This window comes from Epinephelus lanceolatus, chromosome 7 (assembly GCF_041903045.1).
Source record: "Epinephelus lanceolatus isolate andai-2023 chromosome 7, ASM4190304v1, whole genome shotgun sequence".
Classification (NCBI taxonomy): domain Eukaryota; kingdom Metazoa; phylum Chordata; class Actinopteri; order Perciformes; family Serranidae; genus Epinephelus; species Epinephelus lanceolatus.
The window spans coordinates 13,708,257-13,729,441 of NC_135740.1; the positions used below are offsets into that span (position 1 = coordinate 13,708,257).

Consider the following 21,185-nt stretch of genomic DNA (forward strand, 5'->3'; position numbering starts at 1 on the left):
GTCTCGTTCTGAAATCTTGCAAGAGGTGACATGTCGCAGGAAAAAAGAAAACAGTGGGAACCTTACTGAGGGTTGGAGAGAGGAGTACCAAGAAGAGTTTGTTGTGTTGGAGTACAGAAAGTGTACACAGTGAATATTATCTAAAAGATTTTCAATGTCATGGCTGAATATTTCAATGATTTTGACAATGCTGAAAAGTCAAGGCTTCTCCCTAACTGAGATGTGATTACACTCGGTAAGAAACAGACATCAGCAAAAGGTAAGGGAAGATATTTCAATTCTCTGTAGGGTCTTTCCCATAATGTTGTGCAACACAATCTAAGCCTGTCAGTGGCAAACCAAGCACTTTCTGTGGATGTAAACTGATGGTGAACGATTGCCCAGAGTGGTTACATGGCAGCCTGTTTGCAGCAGGGCTCTCTTTTTGATACTGGATCAATTTTGAAAATGGTTTTCTCTATTAGTCACTTAGACACAAAATCATGGGAAAACAGAGTCCAGGTTGAAAATACTGAAGTTTAACCTTTTGCCCACTTTTTTTTTAGCATTTTTAAAAACTTTGGAATGGAAGTTTGACATTAATGAGCATCCTTTAAATGTGCTTTTACCTATGCTGGAAATAATACATAGCACTAAAGTTCAGAACAAAATATATTTGTATTATTACACGAAGAAATACCTACATAACATCATAGATGTCAATAGAGCGGTGCAAGAATGAGTTCTGAAATCCAGAAATGAGTTAGCATTTTTGCACTCCTAGTTCCCTCCTCTCAAAGTCAACAGGTTTATAGTTAGATGCCTAAAATAAGCTCTGTGGTTAACGCAAGCTTAAGAGACTTTCAAGTTTTGTCCTACAACATAAAAGACATCAATAAATACGCTTTTATGTGTCTTTAAAAAGGCGGTTGGTGACAAGTGGTTAAACAAGACGACAGAACATCATTCCAAATATGGGTTTACAGCCCCGTTGTGGTGGGGGTGGTAAGTCATGTGACCACAGTTTGATTAGTTTACAGCCTAACAATAGCTATTTACATCTGACAATTGCATTGACACTTAAAAAAACATTAAAGTGGTGTTCACTTGTGAAGATTATCTTGCTGAACAAAACATGTAAGTATTATAAACGTGCCACAGAGCTTATTTTTGTCAATAATCCAAAATATAATGGAAAAATCCCATTGGCGTTTTGACGAGGGAACCAGTGAGACACTAACGGTTTTCTTTAAATCGGAGTTGACAATGTGAATAAATCATGACCACAATCATCTGTATAAAAGCTTACTTTATGAAGCACAGACTAAATATTCAGTAAATATGTCCTTTACATAGTATAAGCATCCTGTCAAAGAACAGTTCAGATATACAAACAAAACAAACAAAAAGACAGATCCAATGCTGACATCAAAGTGCCCAAGTTGTCTTTTCTTTTTTCTTTTTTTTTTTTAAATAAAACATAACAATCAACAATTTTTTTTTTTTGTCACAATCCTATATTACAGCACAGGCCTACCCTAGAACATCGGGAAACAATGGTTAGCACAACAGCCAAAGTGACTATAAGGGGAAGTCTCCCTGTAAGAAAGCAGTTATTTATCCTAACAATACAGCTTTATAAAATGGTACTTCCTCTCTGAAAACTCAGCTCCACTTCAGCGTTTTGGTCTGTACAAGGATCCGGCTCCAGGATTCCAGCTGTGATTCCAGGTTTCCAGCCAAGTCCCAAAAGGATCTCAGATCCTATCAGTCACTATTAATATGATATACGAAGCAACAGAAGCGCTGTGTCCAGAGCCAAAGACTGATCATACTGTCGATATCCACAGCTCTGGTTATGTCAACATGCTTCTGTGCCACACTGAGGCTGAGTGAGGGCACACTAAGCTCACTGATCTACAGTTGTGTCATAAGCAAATTACGGAGAAAGAGAAAAGGGGGGTGTGTGTGTGTGTGTGTGTGTGTGTGTGTGTGTTTGGGCGGGTTGGGATCTATTAAGGTGCTCACAAACAGCAGTACTGCCACACCTACCACCACATCCACACTTCCTCAGATTACACAAGTCCTCCTTCCATAAGAAACAGGCGTAATATGTTGTGTTCCTCTGTTTGGAAAAACATGTGCTGGACGTCTGTTCTGGCTGTTCTTAGCTGGCAGAGTCAGTCATACTCAGAAAACCAAACCAGTCTTCTTAGAAAACAAGTCTTTTCTCCTCGTCATCCTCCACGTGGAGGATGTTTTGATGGCTACTCTGCTGGTGGAGTTGTTTTGCTGCTCATTCCAGTACGCTGACAGGTTTCTTGACTTAACACGTTAAGCTGGAGCAGTCCTGCTGCTACACTCTCCAATCAGCCAGTCTCTGTCTAAGATAGGCCAAGGCCTGTTTTCCCAAAAACATGTTCAACTGTTAAGAAGAATGGCAGTGGAAAGAATACATCAGTATGAGTAAATGTCCATTACGAGGCGAAGCAAGCTGTGAAAGGTCCATGTTAGCAATCAGAACATAAGATTGGTTAGATTTTCTGTTTTAAAGGGGACCTGTGATGCTTATTTTCTGTTTCAATGATGTTTTGTGGGTTTGTATTGGAACATGTTTACATGCTTTAATGTTCCAAAATACTGTCTGATAGAATATAGATGTATTCACCCTGTCTCTTTAAGCCCCCTCCCGAAAAAGCCCAATCTGCTCTGATTCATCAGTGTGTCCAGGTCTTCTCCATCTTGGCATCTCTGCACTGTCAATGCAATCTGAGAATGACTGTTATGAAGTATAGCTGCACTTTCTACTGTGAGAAATCACCTAATAACCAAAGTCTTTACAACCGGACATATTCCAGCGGGAACATGATTCAAAATTTGGGAGAAAACAGCAAACTCACAACCAGGACTGCATGTTTCCCTGACAATAGCATATAGCCACATATGACAGTCAAAGACCGTACAAAAAAATAGCCATAGCTACCATGATGTCACCTCCAGGATTTTTTAGACTCCCGTTTTGAAGCCTCGAGTTTGGCATTTTGGCCGTCCCTATCTTTTTTTTTTTTGGACCCAGAAGTGACCATGTTTGTACGAGAAGGTGGAGATGTGGAGGAGCAAGGGGTGGATCTGACTCCTGGACAGCAGCAACGCCTCACAGGCAGCCTATCACTCAAATGGCCCCACCCTTGAATGTTTAACTTTGAGCCTTAATTTTTAAAAAAAATTCAGTGTCTTGAATGTTGGAATTAGCTATCGAGACCAAATCTGTTTTTGAACCAGGCTGTGAACATGTTTATTTCTGCTGTAAAGTTGGGCATTTTAACACAAGGTCTATGGGGATTCCCTCGCTTCAGTGGCCATTTGAGGAACTTTTTGGCAGGTTGCCTTTTGGTAGCAGTGAACTTGCAGTCAGGGAGCAACTGTAACACAGTAAAGCCTAGGGATGCACCGATCCGATATCTGGATCAAATATCGGCCCTGCTATCATTAAAATAGATGGATCGGGTCTCGGAAAATTAAACCTATATCTGAGGCAATCCTTTCCCTTTAAATCTATTGCGACGCAAGCTACGTCATACGTCATGGAGCACAGGAGAGAATCTGATGTGTGAAGGTATTTCACACTATTTCAACTGCTGTTGCACAATTGTTTATTTTGTTAAAAATAAATAGTTCATCATTGAATTAATCTGTTTCATCTTGTTTTATCTTAGGAAAGAACTGTGTAGTCATCAATGCCTGATGCCTCTAGTCTTTTCTGTTCTACATGTAAAGGTATATAGCTTTTTAGGTCAACCATGGTATCGGATCGGTATCGGGTATCAGCTGACACTCAAAGCCACAGCATCGGGATAGGTATCGAAACTGAAAAAGCTGGATCAGTGCATCTCTAGTAAAGCCACAGTTTTATCACTACCAAAAGCTTCTAAAACAAAATGTTCACAGTCAGACATGTTCCACCAAGAATATGATCCGAAATTGGAGAGAAATTAACATTAAATTTACGTTAGCACGTAGCTACATGTAATAGTAATGGCTCTGTAATATAAACACTATTCAGAGTATTCAGAGAGTATTAAGAATGGTGCATGGCCTGACATCTTTGCTCACAGGGGTTACTTTTACATGTGGTTACCTCATTATTTGAAACCTTGGCCATGTTTGATATGAACATGTTTAATCATAACATTTCATATATGCCAGAAAATAAAGAAAAGCATCATAGGTCCTCTTTAAGAGATGAGGTACATATTTTGTCACAAAGATGATGTCTGCCTCCGTGCTGAAGATGCTTTTGAGAGATCCAGGCCTCGTTGTGATGGCGGTCTTATTCAGCAGAAGGCCGTTGGATTGATTCTCACCAAACATGCTTTATAAATTCTTCATAGAAAAACTTGACCCTGCTATATTTACTTCTTCCTGTTGCCTACTGCTTCAACATCTCAACTGGAACCGCTTAAAAAGAGCATGCCGATGCACACACACACAGACACATGCATGTGCACACACACACACACACACACACACATACCAGCTGACCCACTCATACGGTATGCCTCTCACCCACTACTTCCTGTTCTGCCCTTCACATCTAACTTAAGAAACCTCACACCCAACCATATATTGTTACATATATCAGCTCAGTGCACGCTGTTGTGATATAAGAAGAGTAGTTTGTGGGATAAAACAGAACATGGCACAGTGCTTTCATTCAGTCACATACCGCTCTCCTCTTCAGTTCCGATTTGATTTGTTAGAAAAGCAAACAGAATAATTGAATACGCGTCAGTATTTGGGGTAGCGGCAGCTTAAAAATCACAGACACAGACTTGTGATCTCTCTGACAAGTGACTGACTAACACTCTCTAAATCCCTCAACATCTAGTGTCAAGGTGCCCTTGGGTAAGGCACTCAACCTCCAGTTCCTCTGGTGGAGCAGCTTAGTGAACAGTTAAAACCACAGTTGTTCCTTTTGGCAGCTCCTTTACACTAACAAATGTTAACTGTATGAATGTCGAGACGGAAAAAGAGCGAGCATGCTCAGTGTAAACCCTTCCTGGGGTGAATAAAGGTTTGGAGAATTAAATAAATAAATAAATATGCTATACATGGCAGGGACTTGATCCTTCTGAGAAGTTCCTCTGAGAGTTTTTTGTAACTCTGGGACAGATATGTTGTATCTTCACACACCACTGTCCACCATCACTGTAGGTCCATACACACGCCTGTGAGCGGCTGGGTGTGTAAACACGAAATAAAAGGCCAAAATGCTACAGTAGTACCATCTCCATCTGAATCACTGTCTGACTCCTGGACTGCAGGACGAAGACAGGACAGAGAGGACAAAGGCAAACCAGTCTGTCTCTCACTCTTTGTCCTCTTTCTGGCCTTAAACTGATACTTTATAAATTACTCAAAGCTCTGCTCGTAACTAAAAACACATGTCCACTACAGACAACTGCATTGCTCTGAGTGTAATTTCAAAATAATACTGATGATGTTGTTATAAATAGTGATCACAGTTATGATCATTTTAATGTGCAATAATATAAGTTCAAAGGACTGAGGTTTGGCAGGGTCACTTGTTGGGTCTTCATCTTCTTCATCTATTGCTCAAGGAAAGAAACTTATCATCAGGGTCGATAAAGTCTGGGAAGGATAGTGACAGTCATTTCTCCTGTTGCTACCGACCTTCATATTGTAAGTACAACAGGAGGAACGGAGGAGCCCAAAACACAAAATTCTAACAGAAAAACCCAGTCAGAGGTTGGAGGATTCAGCTGGTTTGGCTTGGAGGGATGTTGTTTTGTGGGCTGTGGTCACTGGTCCTCCTGCCTCCCCTCAGCTCCTCTGTCCTGGGGCAGTGCATCCAGTGGCCCTCCCGTTCAGCCCGCCTTGAGCCTGACTAATGGATGGAGAGGACTGCGTCTTGCGGAGGTGGCACTCCCGGCCGACCAGGCCGCCCTCCATGATCAGGCCACCCATCACGCTGGCCTCGATCTTCTCAAGGTCGTCCGTCTCTGCACGGATTTTGGCCTGCAGGAGGTTGATGTACGTCTCATACCGAGTCTTCTGCTCAGAGAGAGGGGAGAAGAGGGAAAGTGAGACCAAAAGAAGATGAAACAAGAGGCTAAAGCACACCTTCCTGTTAAATTGGGATTTATTGCTCATATCTGTTTTGGTTTTTTTTTGGATGTTCACATAGTTTTTTAAAATGAGGCCAGTGTCAAATTCCATTCCTGAACTGACCAATGTGTGCAAAGGAACAACAACAAAGACATCACATGCAGAACACGGTTGAACGAAGTAAACGTGGAGGCTATTGAAGTCAGCATTAACAGTCTCGTTTATAGGTGCAGGAGGAGCCAGTGAATTTGTGAGTAGATGATAACAAAGACAAGCCCCCAGGAACAGAGCTGGGCTGTAAAGCCAATTTGACATAGTGGCCAAACCGTGAAATTTCGACTTCCAGCTCTGTCACAAGATGCCATGGGGGCCAAAAAGACTTTTCCCATAGACTTTCACTGGGAAAGAGACATCTATAAATCAGTGGGGAATTTTTTTTTCGAGGCAAAACTAATTCCAAGTGTAAACACTAAATATCCCTTATTTAAATGGTTATGACATAAAAGTTGCAAAATTTACTAACAGCCTAATTCAGAGTTATTGTATGTCATTCGTGTGAGTGAGCCTGAGGCCGAGTGGGTGGGAGTCAAGGTTGAAGGAAATGCTAGTGTGTCTGCTCTATGGGCCCATGAAAGATGCAGAAGATCAGAGTAATTTCATAATTGGAAGTTGAACTTTTTTTGGCTTTATGCGCCAATGAGCAACGTTTATAAGAATGAACGGGGCCCCTTTATCCAGCTCTTTTTATACATCCATGGCGTGGATGCGAAATAACCAGCAACGGTGGGATCATGACATGAATAGCTTCAATGAAACACATTTCATCCAAGATTTCAGAAAGTCAAGGGCTGCTTTCAGATACATGTGTCAGCACCTCTCCACAAGACATCTGCAGCAAGAAACTAGAGTGATGTAAAAGTCACGAGTTCCGATATGGCCGTTTAATTTAAGGTTGCATTGCAAAAACTTAGACATTTATCTGATGTAGGACCACATTTGTAAGTGGCCAAAATTGAAATTGAAAGATCAGATTCCAATGTGATTCCTGTTGTTCACAAAAAAATCTAATGTGGGCCACATTAGCCTGCAGTCTAAACACAGCCCAATCTCAAATTAATTTCATAACTGGCTTTAATTTATGCTATCTTGAAAACGTATTCTACATTTGGACAGAGCTTCTGTTTAATATTTAGCTTGATTGAGGCATTAAAGTCCGGTGTGTAGGATTTGGTGGCATCCAGCGGTGAGGTTGCAGAACTGAAACTTCTCCCGTGTGCCAAGCATGTAGGAGAACTATGGTGGGCGACACAAAAACGCAAATGACCCTATCTAGAGCCAGTGTTTGATTTGTCCGTTCTAGGCTACTGTAGAAACAACATGGCCTTGTTAAAGAGGTTCTACTCCTTATGTTGATATAAACGTCCCATTCAAAGGTAATGAAAACACAATGATTCTTATTTCCAGGTGATAAGAAACTAATGAAAGCATTTGGCAATAGATCTTTAACCCTGCACACTGGACCTTTAATGTGACAACTGATGGTTAAATGCAGTTAAAACACAAAAGCTACATCTATTTTTCCAATAATGAGATTTTCATAGAAGAAACTGATAGTTTAAGTTATCATGAGATTTTATGTGCACCTCTGAAAGTCGTCCTTTCTAATGATCTGATGAAAACTGAAACATTTTAAATGATATACTGTGAAAAAATAGGAGTATGGGTATGAAAAGAGAACAGCAAACAAGTGACACTGGCCATCTGTCATGCCTTTTGGTCTCTTGGCTGCCCTTTAACTTGAAAACCCCCCCCAACAAAACCATAAAACCCTATAAAAATGAAACATAAAAAAGCAGACAAATTAACTGGAGCTGTACCTCGTACGTGAGGTAGTGCTCTTTGAGCCGGTACTCCTCCCACTCGCGGCTTTTAGGGTCGGCTGAGGGCGAGTTTTTCCGGTGCTCCTCCAGCTCCAGGCTCATCTGCTTCAGCTTGCTCTCATGACTCAGCAGCTGCTCCTCCTGAGCCAATCACAACCCAGACAAAAACCAGAAGACCCCCAAAACAGCCAATCAGATGCAAGGGGACACAAATAGAATATGCAAAAATCCCCAACCCTGTGTAGAGACTTTTAATGCATAAGGATTCTGCATGCTGCTGTGATGAACTGTATATTATGTACATGCAAAATATCAGTCATAACTAGATATTGATTGTATTTACACTAATATATTATGTTTCTAGGGGGAAAATATGAGCCTGCAGAGTGTGTCAGCTGCTGTAATCTATGTCATCATCTGTGTGTGTGTGTGTGTGTGTGTGTGTGTGTGTGTGTGTGTACCTGTTTGAGTCTGGTGGATGAAGACGGCAGGATGGGCCGACAGAATTTCTTCATGGAGCCGATGGCGGCAGGGAAGGCCGGAGCGGAGAACAGCGCTGCCACCAGGTTTATCCGAAAGATCCAAGACATCATCTCCTCCTCACTACTGAAGAGAGAGAGAGAGAGAGAGACAGAGAGAGTAAAGTGAGATGTCGCTGAGGGGCGAGAGAGCAGGTGAGTGCAGGGAAAATTGTTTGACTGATGTATATTTTGTTTGCCACATTCACATGTTCTTTCACAAGGCAAAAACCTGGTACATTCAACTGGCTGAGGGAATTACATTAAATATACAACTGTTCCAGTTCATTGACTGATTCTTCATCTCTACTTACTATCAACTATTATTTTGACTCGGGGTGTCCCTGACTAAGAACTAAGTAGTAGTAGTAGTGAGTATATAGTGAGTCAAGTCTTGAATATTTTCAAGTGATGGTCAAATCATGTTTTTGTTTTGTTTTGTTTTTTTAAATAATGAATCCTTATCTTTTTTTTGACACCTGGCACCAGGAGGAGTCTTATCTTAGTTGTATTTTTTGCCCCCCTCTGTCTTAGTGTTGTAAAAAAATATCGATTTATCAATGTACATTAATTCTGATTATTTGAAACTGTTTAAATCTTATGCCCTCAATGTAAATTTGTATTTTTGAAAATGGCATCACATATTTTGCTATTTTTCAAGGTGTTGTATCGAAGTTATAAATTCCAGTATCGTGACAACACTAGTCTGTTTAAGCTTTAGGCCAATGTATCTATATTATATATAAAATAGCAAAAAACAGCCAAATTATTGGCAGAGAAACATGTGACTTATCGCTTTGCTATTGTTTCATAACCCACAGACAACACTGTTTTTCATGTGTCAGTGTGGCACTGTCCGTAGCTATGAAACACAGCGGAAGAGATGGGCAGACAGACAGAGCCTATTACTTAGTTTGGTTTGTTGGTCTGTCACAATAACTTGTCTTTGCCTTGTCCCAAGAACAACTGTGATAAACAATATTATTATCATTATTATTATTATTATTATCATTTTATTCCAATGATATAATGATAATATATTGCATGTATTATAATGCAAGTACACCCTTAAAAAGAACAATTCATTTTTAATTCTTAGGACTATTCAGACTATGTAACTAGAATATAAAGAAATCATATTTTAAAAAAGTAATTAACACCAATTAATACATACAAAAAAGGTACCGAAAAAATTCAATCAATAACCAAGACTATTATTTGCTTAATCATTTAAATTAAAAGGCCTACATTTGGAACAGGCATCTATATGGGACAGGTCTTTAATTCCTCTCACACAAAACTGTTGCTCAAAACAGAAAGGGACCACAATCAAATTGTTTATTTAAACCAGTATGAATATTAATTGTTTAAAAATTAGGCTTCAGATAACATATTAAATATGAATCATTCGTTTGATCTAGCTCCGACAGGCAGAGCATCAGAGAGAAAGACAGTGAGTTACAGCACTCGAGGATTACTGCACCCAACATACTGATACAACACCTCTTTATGATGAAAAAACAATACTCACAACTTGGATTAATTTTTATGAAAAACCGTTTTGATTCTTTTGATCTGAGGACCCTGACAGACTAAAGGAATATGAATAACTTACAGAGTAATCAAGGAATGGACACATAATTTGAGGTAGCCAACAATCTGGTTTGATTCATTCGAAGAACGTCTATAAAAAAGAACTGCTTGGCAACAAGACGGGGCATCAAACTGACACAGGCGTTTATTTGTCAAAAAGGGACTGGGCGTTTAATTGGGACAAAAACAGAACCACGTCCTGCAGTCGGCTCCCGTGTATAGATGGCCTGGGAGCCGGGCACTTTGCTGGTGGATTTATGGAGTGGAGGATGAAGGTGTTGGACAGTAAAACTACAAACAACTGACTTTTTGGCTAGTTAACAGCAATTGACAAGCTAATGACTATCAGGACTGTGCCTCTACCACTCAAAAAAATGCAGTTGCAAACTACTGGTAAACTACACTGTGTCGACTTTGAGGTTTTGTTTTGTTGTTTATCTTTCTTTGGACTTGTGCAAGTAGGTGAAGGTAGAGAGGGAAATAAGGGAGAATCCCTGAACCCAAGTCTTATAATGGTCGGGAAGACATTACTGTTTATTATGGCATCATGTTGGATAAAATGCTGGTGGTATAAAATAGCAACAACATCACTGGCCAAAATACATGTGACTATCACTTGGCTGTTGTTTCAGAACCCACAGACAGCTGTGTGTTGTGAGCAGTGGCCGGGCCTGTGTGTGTAGGTACTGCACTGTCCATAGTGCTATAACAGAGCAGAGGAGATGGACAGGCAGACAAACATAACACATCACTTCAGTCTGCCTGCTTGCTTTTTGTTTCTACATTTTGCATTATTAAGTACTTTACAAATTCTGTTATGGAAGAGGCAGCACAATCAGTTCATCATCATCACCAAAGTTACAAGATGGTCCAGTGATAGTGTACTTAATGAATTTGGGCAATGCCATTCACTGAAAACTTTCGCATACATTTTAAAACTTAAAAGAGTGTGTATAAAATGGAAAGATCCATTATATCTGTCTTCTTTCCTGTACTTTTGAGGCTGAATGAAAACATCTTAAATTCAGCCTGGATGACTTACGGCGCATGCAGCAGAAAGACTCTCCAGTCTGAGGTTTTGAGCTTCAGTACATTGGCTCTCTTGCTGTAGTCAGTGGCACGAGTGGCTAAAGCGTGGTGGATCCGCACTGCGTTCTTCAGGTCCACCTCTGAAATGTCAGCGTCAGGCTTGTACTCATCCTGGGAAAGTAAAGGAAAAAACTATTCGTTAATGTTCTTATGATTCAGTCATTTTGTCTCTTATAGCTTGCATTAGAAGAGTAGCTTACATTTAGTTGGTATCTGTAGGAAACAAACGTCTAAATTGACGTCACTCAACTTCATTCTGAGGAACAGTCCTTATTAAAGAAACAATGGACCTAAAAATTAGCAACTATTTCTATATATACATCTATGACATAATTAAGTTAAACCATGGTGAAAATATCACACTGCTAGTGACAGACATGGAAGCTAATTCAATTCATTGAGGTTGAACATTTCACAATGGTATATATGGTTAGTACAGCCCTCCTACCAGCAGGGGGAGACAAACACACAGCAGAGCGGCTATGCCTTATTTCCTCCCTTAATGCTCTCTCTATCTCAATCCCTCTCCAACACACACACACACACACACACACACATAGGAGAGCAGCTAGCAGCATCCACCACCGCAATGACGGCGGTGGTGGTGGATGTGTGTTTCTATGGTAACAGAGCAGAGGACGAGATGCGGTACCTTCTGGAGATATAAGATCATCCCCTTCAGGACCGCATAGAACTTCTTCCAACCACGACGACCCCTCGGGGCTAGAAGAGAAGAAATTAATAAACTTTTCTGACATATTTTTTTTACAGTTACTTATAAGGAATTTGTTTATTTCAGTTAATAATGCATGTGTACGTGTGTACGTGTGTGTGTGTGTGTGTGTGTGTGTGTGAATGTGAATGTCCAATCACTTACTGCGTTTGCCGTCCATGTCAGCGTGGCTCTTGCGGGTCAACACTCCATGTTTGTAGGTGACGGCATTTAAGAGAATGGGAATGGCAATGAAAGGGTTACTGCCGTCCGTTACCCTGGCAACACGCTTACTCCCGCCCTCACATTGCTCCTCCACCAGCTCTGACAGACTCTTCCTCAGCTCCTCCTCCTCACTGCACACACAAATACCCATTCAGATAAACCTGAGCAGCACATATTCAAGTGTACTTACTTCTGAAAAACTCACATACCCCAAATACTTCTCCTTTTGATGAACACAAAATGCATACTCACACTGCCCACTCCAGCTTCTCATTCTTGATGGAGTTGTACAAGACCTGTGTGAGTACGGCAAGAAAGGGGAGAAACTGTAAACATTTTCTTTTAATTGGATTGAAGGGTTCGAATGTAAAGACAGAATTAAATTCTGAGGCTAAGACTTAAAGGATCAAGCTGACAGATGTGGTTAGAGCTGGGTGATATGGAGAGAATCAAATATCCTGACATTTTTGACCAAATACCTCCAAATCGATATTTCGACGATAAGGTTGACTAATGGTGCTTTCACAAAATATTTACACAATGAAATTTTTGATCAGTCATCACCAGTAATGTGGATATAATAACTAAGTGGGTAAAGGCTTGTGTTGGGAAGAAACTCGTTACATGCAACAAATTACGCAATAAATCCCAAAATAACCGTAATTGCAATCACTTAAAAAAAAATTTTTTTTTCCTCAGGAGAAAATCTGTACCTTTAATAAGTCTTTAGGGAAGTCTTTGCCATTGTTGAGGCCGTCTAGATTACTGATAAACTGTTGGCAGGACATCTTCTTCCCAATGTTCTGAGGAGAGGTAAACAAACAGACAGAAACAAACAAGACAATCAATTCAAGATTCAGATAAAAATTTTACCTTGCTGAAACATTTAGATATTTTTATATGTGGGTTGGCAACTTGATCAGTGTTTAGTTCAGCTCAGTATCCGCAGTTAATTTTAACCTAGTTTTAGCTGCTCCAACCTGAATGAGTTTTTCAGCTATCCACTGGGTGGCAGTGTAATGCAGCAGGTTCTACTGGTAGAGGTGGTGAGAACGGTTCCACCTCTATTAGGGCTCATGGAATATCAGCTTACCACACATTGCCTAGTGTTTTAACCTCTAATTATGATGCATCATTAGAAAATGAAAACAGAGGGAGGTGTGTGTTACTGCCCCTTTCTGCCTGAATAAAGCCTTCAACCTAAACAGATACAGATGTGACACACAAACTGAATTGACTTGCTGCTGTTACGAAAAAAAAAGGGGTGGGGGGTGGGGGGGTTTGGTTTGTTGCTTTTTATTCGCATTTTCCTCTGAAGTGGCCACGTAACAGAGAAGACAACACTCCTCCCTTTTCCAGGAAAAGCACCCAATACCCAGGATGGGATGTAACATGCGTCGCAAAATGTTTTATGCTCCATTTACTCATAATATCCGGCAAATAGGTAACGTGGTGTAGTTCACAGCCATTATCCAAATGGATAGAGTCCTAAATATAGAAATGGACTTATATTTTAATGCAATGGTTAGTTTCTTACTAAGTTCAAATCTGATATTATGAAAAATATAGCCTTTCTAACATTAAATCTGCTGTTCAATGTATTTAAATTTTCACGCTAATTTAGATAATGTGATTTGCAACACTGCACAGGAGAAAAAGGGCAGATCGACTGCATTTCTCCTTGCTTAAACCAATGCTGCATTTTATTATAAGAAGAACAAATTAAAATTAAAATCAGCTGTTGACTCTTTCATTTAGGTAAATAATTTTTAAGCAACTAATCTTTTGTGCTGCTGAAAAAACAATGATTGAAAAATTGATATATCGCTGTGTGTGCATCCTTTATTAAGAGCAAAATATGACATCAACTTCAAAATCATGACTTAAATTCTATCGCTAGCTGACAAGAGGAGGTACAGATGTCAATGAGGACAGTGTTAATACTATAAATATACTTACCACCTGCAGGGGTGGAGGGAGACCAGGGGGCCAGATTTGGTTATCAGGGGAAGGATTTGAAAGGGAGAAAAGGAAATTGAAAAGAGAGAAAGGAAATTAGTTAGAGGAGGGATATTCACTAAACAGTACTATTAGCAGGGACAGGAGGGGCGAGGAAAAGCAAAGCACAGGACCTATGATACTGATCGTGTTATGCTGCCCGGACCACAGTGCTCCAGTTTAAAACTGAACAGATGAGACTATTCGAGGAAAGGAGGAGACAGAAACAGGTCAGAAAGTAGGCCGCGGAGGAGAAAGACAAAGAGAGAGGAGAGGGTAGTGGAAAGAAGGAGAAACACACAGAGAAGATGATGTGAATGAAGACGTGTCACTGCGGACAAATGGCTGTCTTTATACTTTGTTCTGCAGATAGATTACAGGAAGGGGAATCCTGACTAAGATGGAGAGCTACAGTACATACATGTCCGTGTAGATCGGTGTTGAGCAGCATAAGGGCGCAGGTTAATGTGTGGGCTCCATCTGCAACAGCACAATACACAAGGCCGAGGTCAGCTAAATGTCATGCCACTCCTCTACACACACACACAAATTTATGTAAATGCAGTGCCATACATTCCTTTATAGTTCATGCAGACACAAATCACACACACACCTGCACAGCTGTATAAATAGCCGCCGTGCTAAAATAATTTCAGCTAATGCTGTGTCTGATCTGAGTTGATTCAGTATTATTATGCGAGTAGGAATAACTCCAACACTGCAGTGTCAGTATGCTGCAGTCATGACTGTTTGTTTAACTGGGATCAATATGGAGAACTGTAACAGTATTGTACGACTGACGTACACCCTATGGTGTGATATTTTGTACAGCTGTTATGACTTTTATTCTTACAGTGGAAACAGACAACTTTTCAACGCCCCCAGCATTTCTAAGTGGTACTGGCCAGAATGGCAACTGTTCCAAAGACAACGGGATCACTTTCTGTTTTCCTCAGAGCCTAGCAACTACCACAGTTTCCACAGTTCTTTAAGTTGTTCCATCTTCCACCTTTTCTGTTACTGGGGACAGTAACTGCAAAGAAATTACACTGATACTCTTTGGTAACTGGGAATGGTTACCAATAGCTACCAGGGAAAACAAAAGCATCATCCTCTTCCTGTTTTAGTTATGCAATAGTTGACGCACTTCCTTTGTAAATCAAGCCTTCATTTTCCCAGGAGATCTTACCCAGTGGCAGACAGAATTGCACCTTGAAAGACTTTTGGGAACCAATCTAAATGCAGATGGTGTCATAATTCTGTCACCACTACATTGTGCAATCAACATTTACTTCATGATAATAAGTTAAAGCAAAACGCGTGTTTGTTTCAACGTTAATATTGTGCCTCATACCATCAGTGTCATCCCCATCATCACCCTCGTAGCTCTGACCTTCAGAGGTGAGTGTTTGTGGGTTGCAGTGGCAGAAGCGTCTGGAGAAATGTACAAGGACCCTCTCTCTTTCCTGAGTCTCTCCCATCAGTGGAAAGGCCTTTAAGAAGTTCCTGTCACACACAAATGACACCACAAGGTCAACTGGTTTCCAGTAATACATCTCTGCAAAGTATAGGATTTAATCATGCACCTGACATCTTTGTTGAAGACCTTACCAAAAACATTTTATCTGAACTATAACAGTCGAGCCTGCTTGAAAAAATGTGGCCTAGTGGTCATGTTCTCTGTAGCATTGTCATAAGGAAGGATTGTGTCATCTTTCTGTGTCTGAATCAACAGGTTTCCAGTCCTAATTTTATACTGTGCGTTTTGAGGTGAAACATAAACATAGAGTGGAAACACTGTACACTCAATTACACAAATAGTCCCTCAACAGAAAAATAATCTACAACTATTTTGTTATTCAATAATTATTCTAGTCATTTTTCAACCAAAAGCATCAAATATTTGCTGGTTCCAACTTCTTAAATGTGACAATTTGCTGTTTTAATTACATCTTATTGTAAATGTAATATTTTGGGGATTAGTGCTTTTAATTGAACAAAGCAAGACATGTGAAAATGTCACCTTGGACTGTGAGTAATTGTGATGTATTATTTATACATTTTGAAAGACTAAACGATTAATCTGTTTATCAGAAAACAATCAGAAGATTAATCAAAAAAAGTGTGCTGTGTAAAAGAATATTGGCTCACTAAAACTAAGACAGATTAAAGCATTAGCAGTAACTTTTATAAAAAAAGAACTTTTTGTCATATTTGGTCCCCCAACACTAAAATGTGTTCCTGAAAATCTTTGAGGCGAGAAAGAGGCAACACAGTGACAGATTCTTGACTCATATTTGATCAGTGCTGCCTAGTCTGACAGTTTGACTGCAGTTCACAAGCAGTGACGGACATGATCGACAGCTGCATTACAGACTCCTCAGCTGTGATTGGTTGTTTTCATTCATGTGCAGTGAGGCCATTAGAAGCACTACAGATTATTTGTATCATGTACTGCTGCGTGGATGCAGTGAAAGTTTCAGCAAACACCACAAAAAAGTTTTTTTTAAAGTTACCAACTACAGCTTTAATACTGATAACTACAGTAGCCTTCAATAAACCATTTAGATGTATACAGTATGATGAAATGTCGACAATTAAGTTTAATTCCTACTACATATTACTATGGCTATACTATGAGTGATGCACCGTATTGGAATCCAGGATCGAAACAATACCCAAATGAATGCAGGACGTTCCCAACAGTATGCTAATCTAGGGCAGTCTGAAGTGCACACATGAGGACTGTTTACTGCACACCATGGGCTGAAGGCAGCCGTTTGAGACAGCAACATGTCAGGTACAAGGCAGTGATGCACTCTGCAGCTGTCAGCTACACTGGCTAACTGTACTCAACACGACAGCTTGATTAGCACAATTCTAATGCCTTGTGAAGAGGGACAAGTGAAGAATACACACACACACCCGCATTTGTACAGATGTCTACATCACACACTCATCACTTCCAAGTGCTGACTGCGCTTTACCTCAGGGCTCGATCCAGCGACAGGCCGGAGAAATCAAAGAAGCTCAGGTACTCCGATGCCACCAACTGGCTGAACTCGTTACTGCAGAGAGACAGAAAAGAGCATCAGCACATCAACGTGGCACTGTTTGAATGTGTTATATAAATGTCTATTGTATTAGAGAGTGCTCTTCTGGTGGTGTTATAAGAATAAAGTAAGCTTGTGCCAGTGTGTTTACGTGTTTATAAATCAATTAGGTATTCTTACATGTGGATCCATGTCTCATCCATACACCAATACTGAACATATGTAGTCATGTAAACATGTTTTCCTCTGTTGCTGGTGATTATTCAGTCCATCAGTCATCATGTGTGCACATGTTACTGTGTGTGTTTGTGTGCTCACTTCTTGCCCAGGTGTCTGGCCACATCACAGCGCTTGAAGCCCTCGAGGTGATAGAGGCGCTTGGCCAGCCTCTTGGCGGCCTCACAGTCGGCTCGGCAGCCATTGGCCAGAGTGTCTGTGCTGCCGCGCTCCAAACGCTCCAGGCTGCCCAAATCACACTCCTCTGAGTCAGACAGCACGTCTGTGAGGTTGGCATCACTGGAAGAGAGAACATACGCACGCGCACACACACACACACACACACACACACACACACACACACACACACACACACACACACAAACACAAAAGCAGGTGCCTAGGTTAATGAATGGAACACATGTCTGTCGTTACACGCCCACTCACTTAAAACTAGACACAGGAAACTGAACTGCTGAGCATAAAACTGAATTACATAAACATATGCTCACATACACACAAACAAAGAGGTTTAAATGACTTGTTATGACACTGACCCAGTTTCCCTGTCACTTAATATCCTACTTTAATGCAGTGAATCTAAAGGCTGATTATAATGCCACAGCAGCTTTCACCTGCCCCAATCTCTTCCAAAAAGCTCCACTAATCTCAGACTGTTAACCTCTAACATAATTTGAGTTTAAGTGCTGCAATATAAAAACCTCAATTCTATTTTTTCAGTTCCTCGTTTTCAGGCACATGAAGCATGGAAGTCATTGAAGTGAGCTTTTCACTGATAAAGGTCCAAAGACTGAACAAGTCATGCTCTCTTTGGCCTCAAATGCTCCAGTCAACTTGCCCTTGAGCAAAACACCCAAATGAAAATTTAAATTGTCCATCTCATGCTCAGTGTCTATCACTAGGCTGTCTATCCCAGCTGTGAATGGGTGTATGTGTGCAACCATTAAGCAAGGCGTTCCTGTGAAAGACTGAATGTACTCATTCACCCCTGCAGGAGTAGTTAAGGTTAATAAAAACTTAAATGCCAAGTAGCTGAAGACACCAGAGGGAACACACAGCTTTTATTGCCATGACTTGCAAAGTCTGCATGACTGACATGTTCTTGGACATTATGTACCCTATTTGAAGTTATAATCATTTGCAAGGATTTCCTTTGACATTGCAATGTGGTACTGTCTCAAACTAAAATGTATTAAAAACTATATATACTGAATTAGAAACTATTGGTGACAATTATGAAACCAGCTTCCTTTCAGGTTCATTTCAGTTCACTGACTTTCACTTTTATTTAAAGACACATTTTAACACAAGAAGAAAACAAGCATGGATTTACAATAGCTACAACCTCTATTTCAGCATCCTTGGGCACAAACCATAAAAACAGAATAACAGTAGAATGGACATTCTCAGTCGAATCAACACAGCAGCAGCAATTTTAATGCGTAACGCTGCCATCGCAATCACTGTGGCAGGCTAACTTCCATATAAACAAACAACTTACAGCAAATCGTGTACTTACAAGGGTGAAGTTTTGCAGTAATGACCAAACAAGCAGTGTAGCAGTAACATTATGTTTCCATATAAGCAGTCCGTTGCTTTTAAAATGTCACAGTAACTGCGATTTCCCTGTGTCTTTTGCAGCCAATGATGGCATGTTTGTGAAAACACAATGAATATTACTGTGGCGGCCTCTGAAGAACGAGTGAGAGCCGCTGCTCAGTAGAACAGGCGGAGAAACTGCAGTATGCTTTCACATCTAACTTGGTGAATAAAGGATTCATTGTCACCAAATCAGAGCTGGTAATTGTTGGAACAGAGGACTGATTAATTGGTGATGATTACTGGTGCTTTAGTTTGTTTCTGTCGAGTTTGAATGAGGATTTTGTTATGATGAGTTAACCAGGCAATTGAGCCAACGTTAGACTTGGTGTGAAAAAGAGAAACCTGAATTGGTGTACGGGTGTATTTCTCTGTTTAGCAAGGATAACAGGTATAGGAACTAGCCAATGCAGCATTCTCAAACTAGTGAGTATGACACACCTTATGGCCCCACTTATGTGTTGTCACCATAACAACTAACAAAAATCGTCTTTTTTTTTTTTGCACTAGTCAATTTACTATGGCAAACAGATCAATGACCTTTCTACTCTTTTTATTTGGGGAGATTTTTTTGGACCGACTGCCTGACTAACCAACAAAGCGAGGTAAAAAGGTGCTGGTCACAACTAAAAAGGAACTCTGCTGAGTCCAGTGACACCTCCTACAAGCATCTACAACAAATGACCCACAACAGTTTATGAGTTATGAAAGAGGCGTGTATAGGGGGCGGGGCTCACCCAGCAATCAAAAAGGAACTCTACTGAGTTCAATGATACCTCTAGTTTATCAGCTATAAATGGTGATGTGGCAAACTGGTGTGTGTGTGTGTGTGTGTGTGTGGGTACAACCCCGATTCCAATAAAGTTGGGACACTGTTTAAAACGTAAATAAATACAGAATGCAATGATTTGCAAATCCTTTTTGACCTATATTCAATTCAATACAGTACAGAAACAAGATATTCAATGTTCAAACTGATAAACTTTTTTGTTTTTTGTAAATATACACTATTACACAATTTGATGCCTGCAACATGTTCCAAAAAAGTCAGGACAGGGGAAACATAAGACTGAGAAAACTGTGGAGTGCCCAAAATACACCTGTTTACAACATTCCACAGGAAAACAGGTTAACTGGTAACAAATTAAAGTATCATGATGAGGTATGTAAGGGGCATCCTTCAAAGGCTCAGTCGTTCACAGGCAAGGACGGCACTAGGTTCAAGACTTTGTGTAAAACTGTGTTGGTAAATAGCCCAGCAGTTTAAGTACAATGTTTCTCAGCAGCACACAAATTTCACCATCTAAAATCCATGATATCATCAAAATATTCAAAGAATCTGGAGAAATCTCTACACATAAGGGGCAGGACTGAAAACAAATATTAAATGGCAGTGACCTTTGACCCCTCAGGCTGCACTGCATTAAAAACCAACATGGTTGTATAAAGGATATTACTACATGGACTCAGGAATACTTCACTATAGTCAGTTAACACAGCTCATTGTTGCATCTACAGATGCAAGTTCAGACTCTACCATGCAAAGTGAAAGCAAAATTTCAAAAACATCCAGAAATGCCACTGACTTCTCTGAGCCTGAGCTCCTCTGAGATGGACTGACACAAAGTGGCAAAGTGTGTTGTGGTCTAAAGAGGAAAAGGACCATTCAGACTGCTACCAGTGCAAAGTTCAAAAGCCAGCATCTGTGATGGTATGGGGGAGTGTTGGTGCCGATGGCATTGGTGACTGGCACATCTGTGAAGGCACCATGAATATTGAATGTTACATAGAGGTTTTGGAGCAACGTATGCTACCATCCAGATGAGATTTTTCCAGGGACATCCCTGCTCATTCTAGCAAGACAATGAGACACATTCTGCAAATATTATGACAGCGCGGCTTCATAGTAAAAGTGTGTGGGTATTGGGTACTACGTATACTGGCCAGACCTGACCCCTATTGAAAATGTGTAGCACATTATGAAGTGCAAAATACGACAAAGGAGATGTCAAACTGTTGAACAACTGAAGTCATGCATCAGGCAAGATTGGTAAAGTATTTCACTTTTAAAACCTCCTGAATGCTTACTGAGTGTTGTTAAAAAGGAAAAGGTGATGTAACACAGTGGTAAACATGCTCCTGTCTCAATTTTGCAACATGTTGCAGGCATCAA

The 21,185-nt window shown here is 40.4% G+C and overlaps 1 protein-coding gene across 2 annotated transcripts in view; it reads right to left on the bottom strand.

Annotated features, from left to right (window-relative positions):
- Nucleotides 1-1,275: 1,275 nt before the first annotated feature.
- psd2 (pleckstrin and Sec7 domain containing 2) overlaps nucleotides 1,276-21,185 on the bottom strand; it is a 47,407-nt gene continuing 27,497 nt past the window's right edge. The window contains exons 4-15 of one of the 2 annotated variants that reach the window (XM_033633605.2): nucleotides 17,495-17,692; nucleotides 17,111-17,191; nucleotides 15,517-15,629; nucleotides 14,545-14,603; nucleotides 12,839-12,928; nucleotides 12,378-12,421; nucleotides 12,066-12,256; nucleotides 11,841-11,911; nucleotides 11,142-11,299; nucleotides 8,450-8,594; nucleotides 7,986-8,129; nucleotides 1,276-6,054 (exon numbers count right to left, since the gene is read on the bottom strand). In XM_033633605.2, coding sequence (XP_033489496.1) covers nucleotides 5,824-6,054; nucleotides 7,986-8,129; nucleotides 8,450-8,594; nucleotides 11,142-11,299; nucleotides 11,841-11,911; nucleotides 12,066-12,256; nucleotides 12,378-12,421; nucleotides 12,839-12,928; nucleotides 14,545-14,603; nucleotides 15,517-15,629; nucleotides 17,111-17,191; nucleotides 17,495-17,692 — 1,525 coding nt within the window. In that variant the 3' untranslated portion in view covers nucleotides 1,276-5,823. Of the gene's footprint in view, nucleotides 6,055-7,985; nucleotides 8,130-8,449; nucleotides 8,595-11,141; nucleotides 11,300-11,840; nucleotides 11,912-12,065; nucleotides 12,257-12,377; nucleotides 12,422-12,838; nucleotides 12,929-14,544; nucleotides 14,604-15,477; nucleotides 15,630-17,110; nucleotides 17,192-17,494; nucleotides 17,693-21,185 lie in introns of both variants that reach the window. The other variant, XM_033633604.2, reaches the window with a different exon arrangement.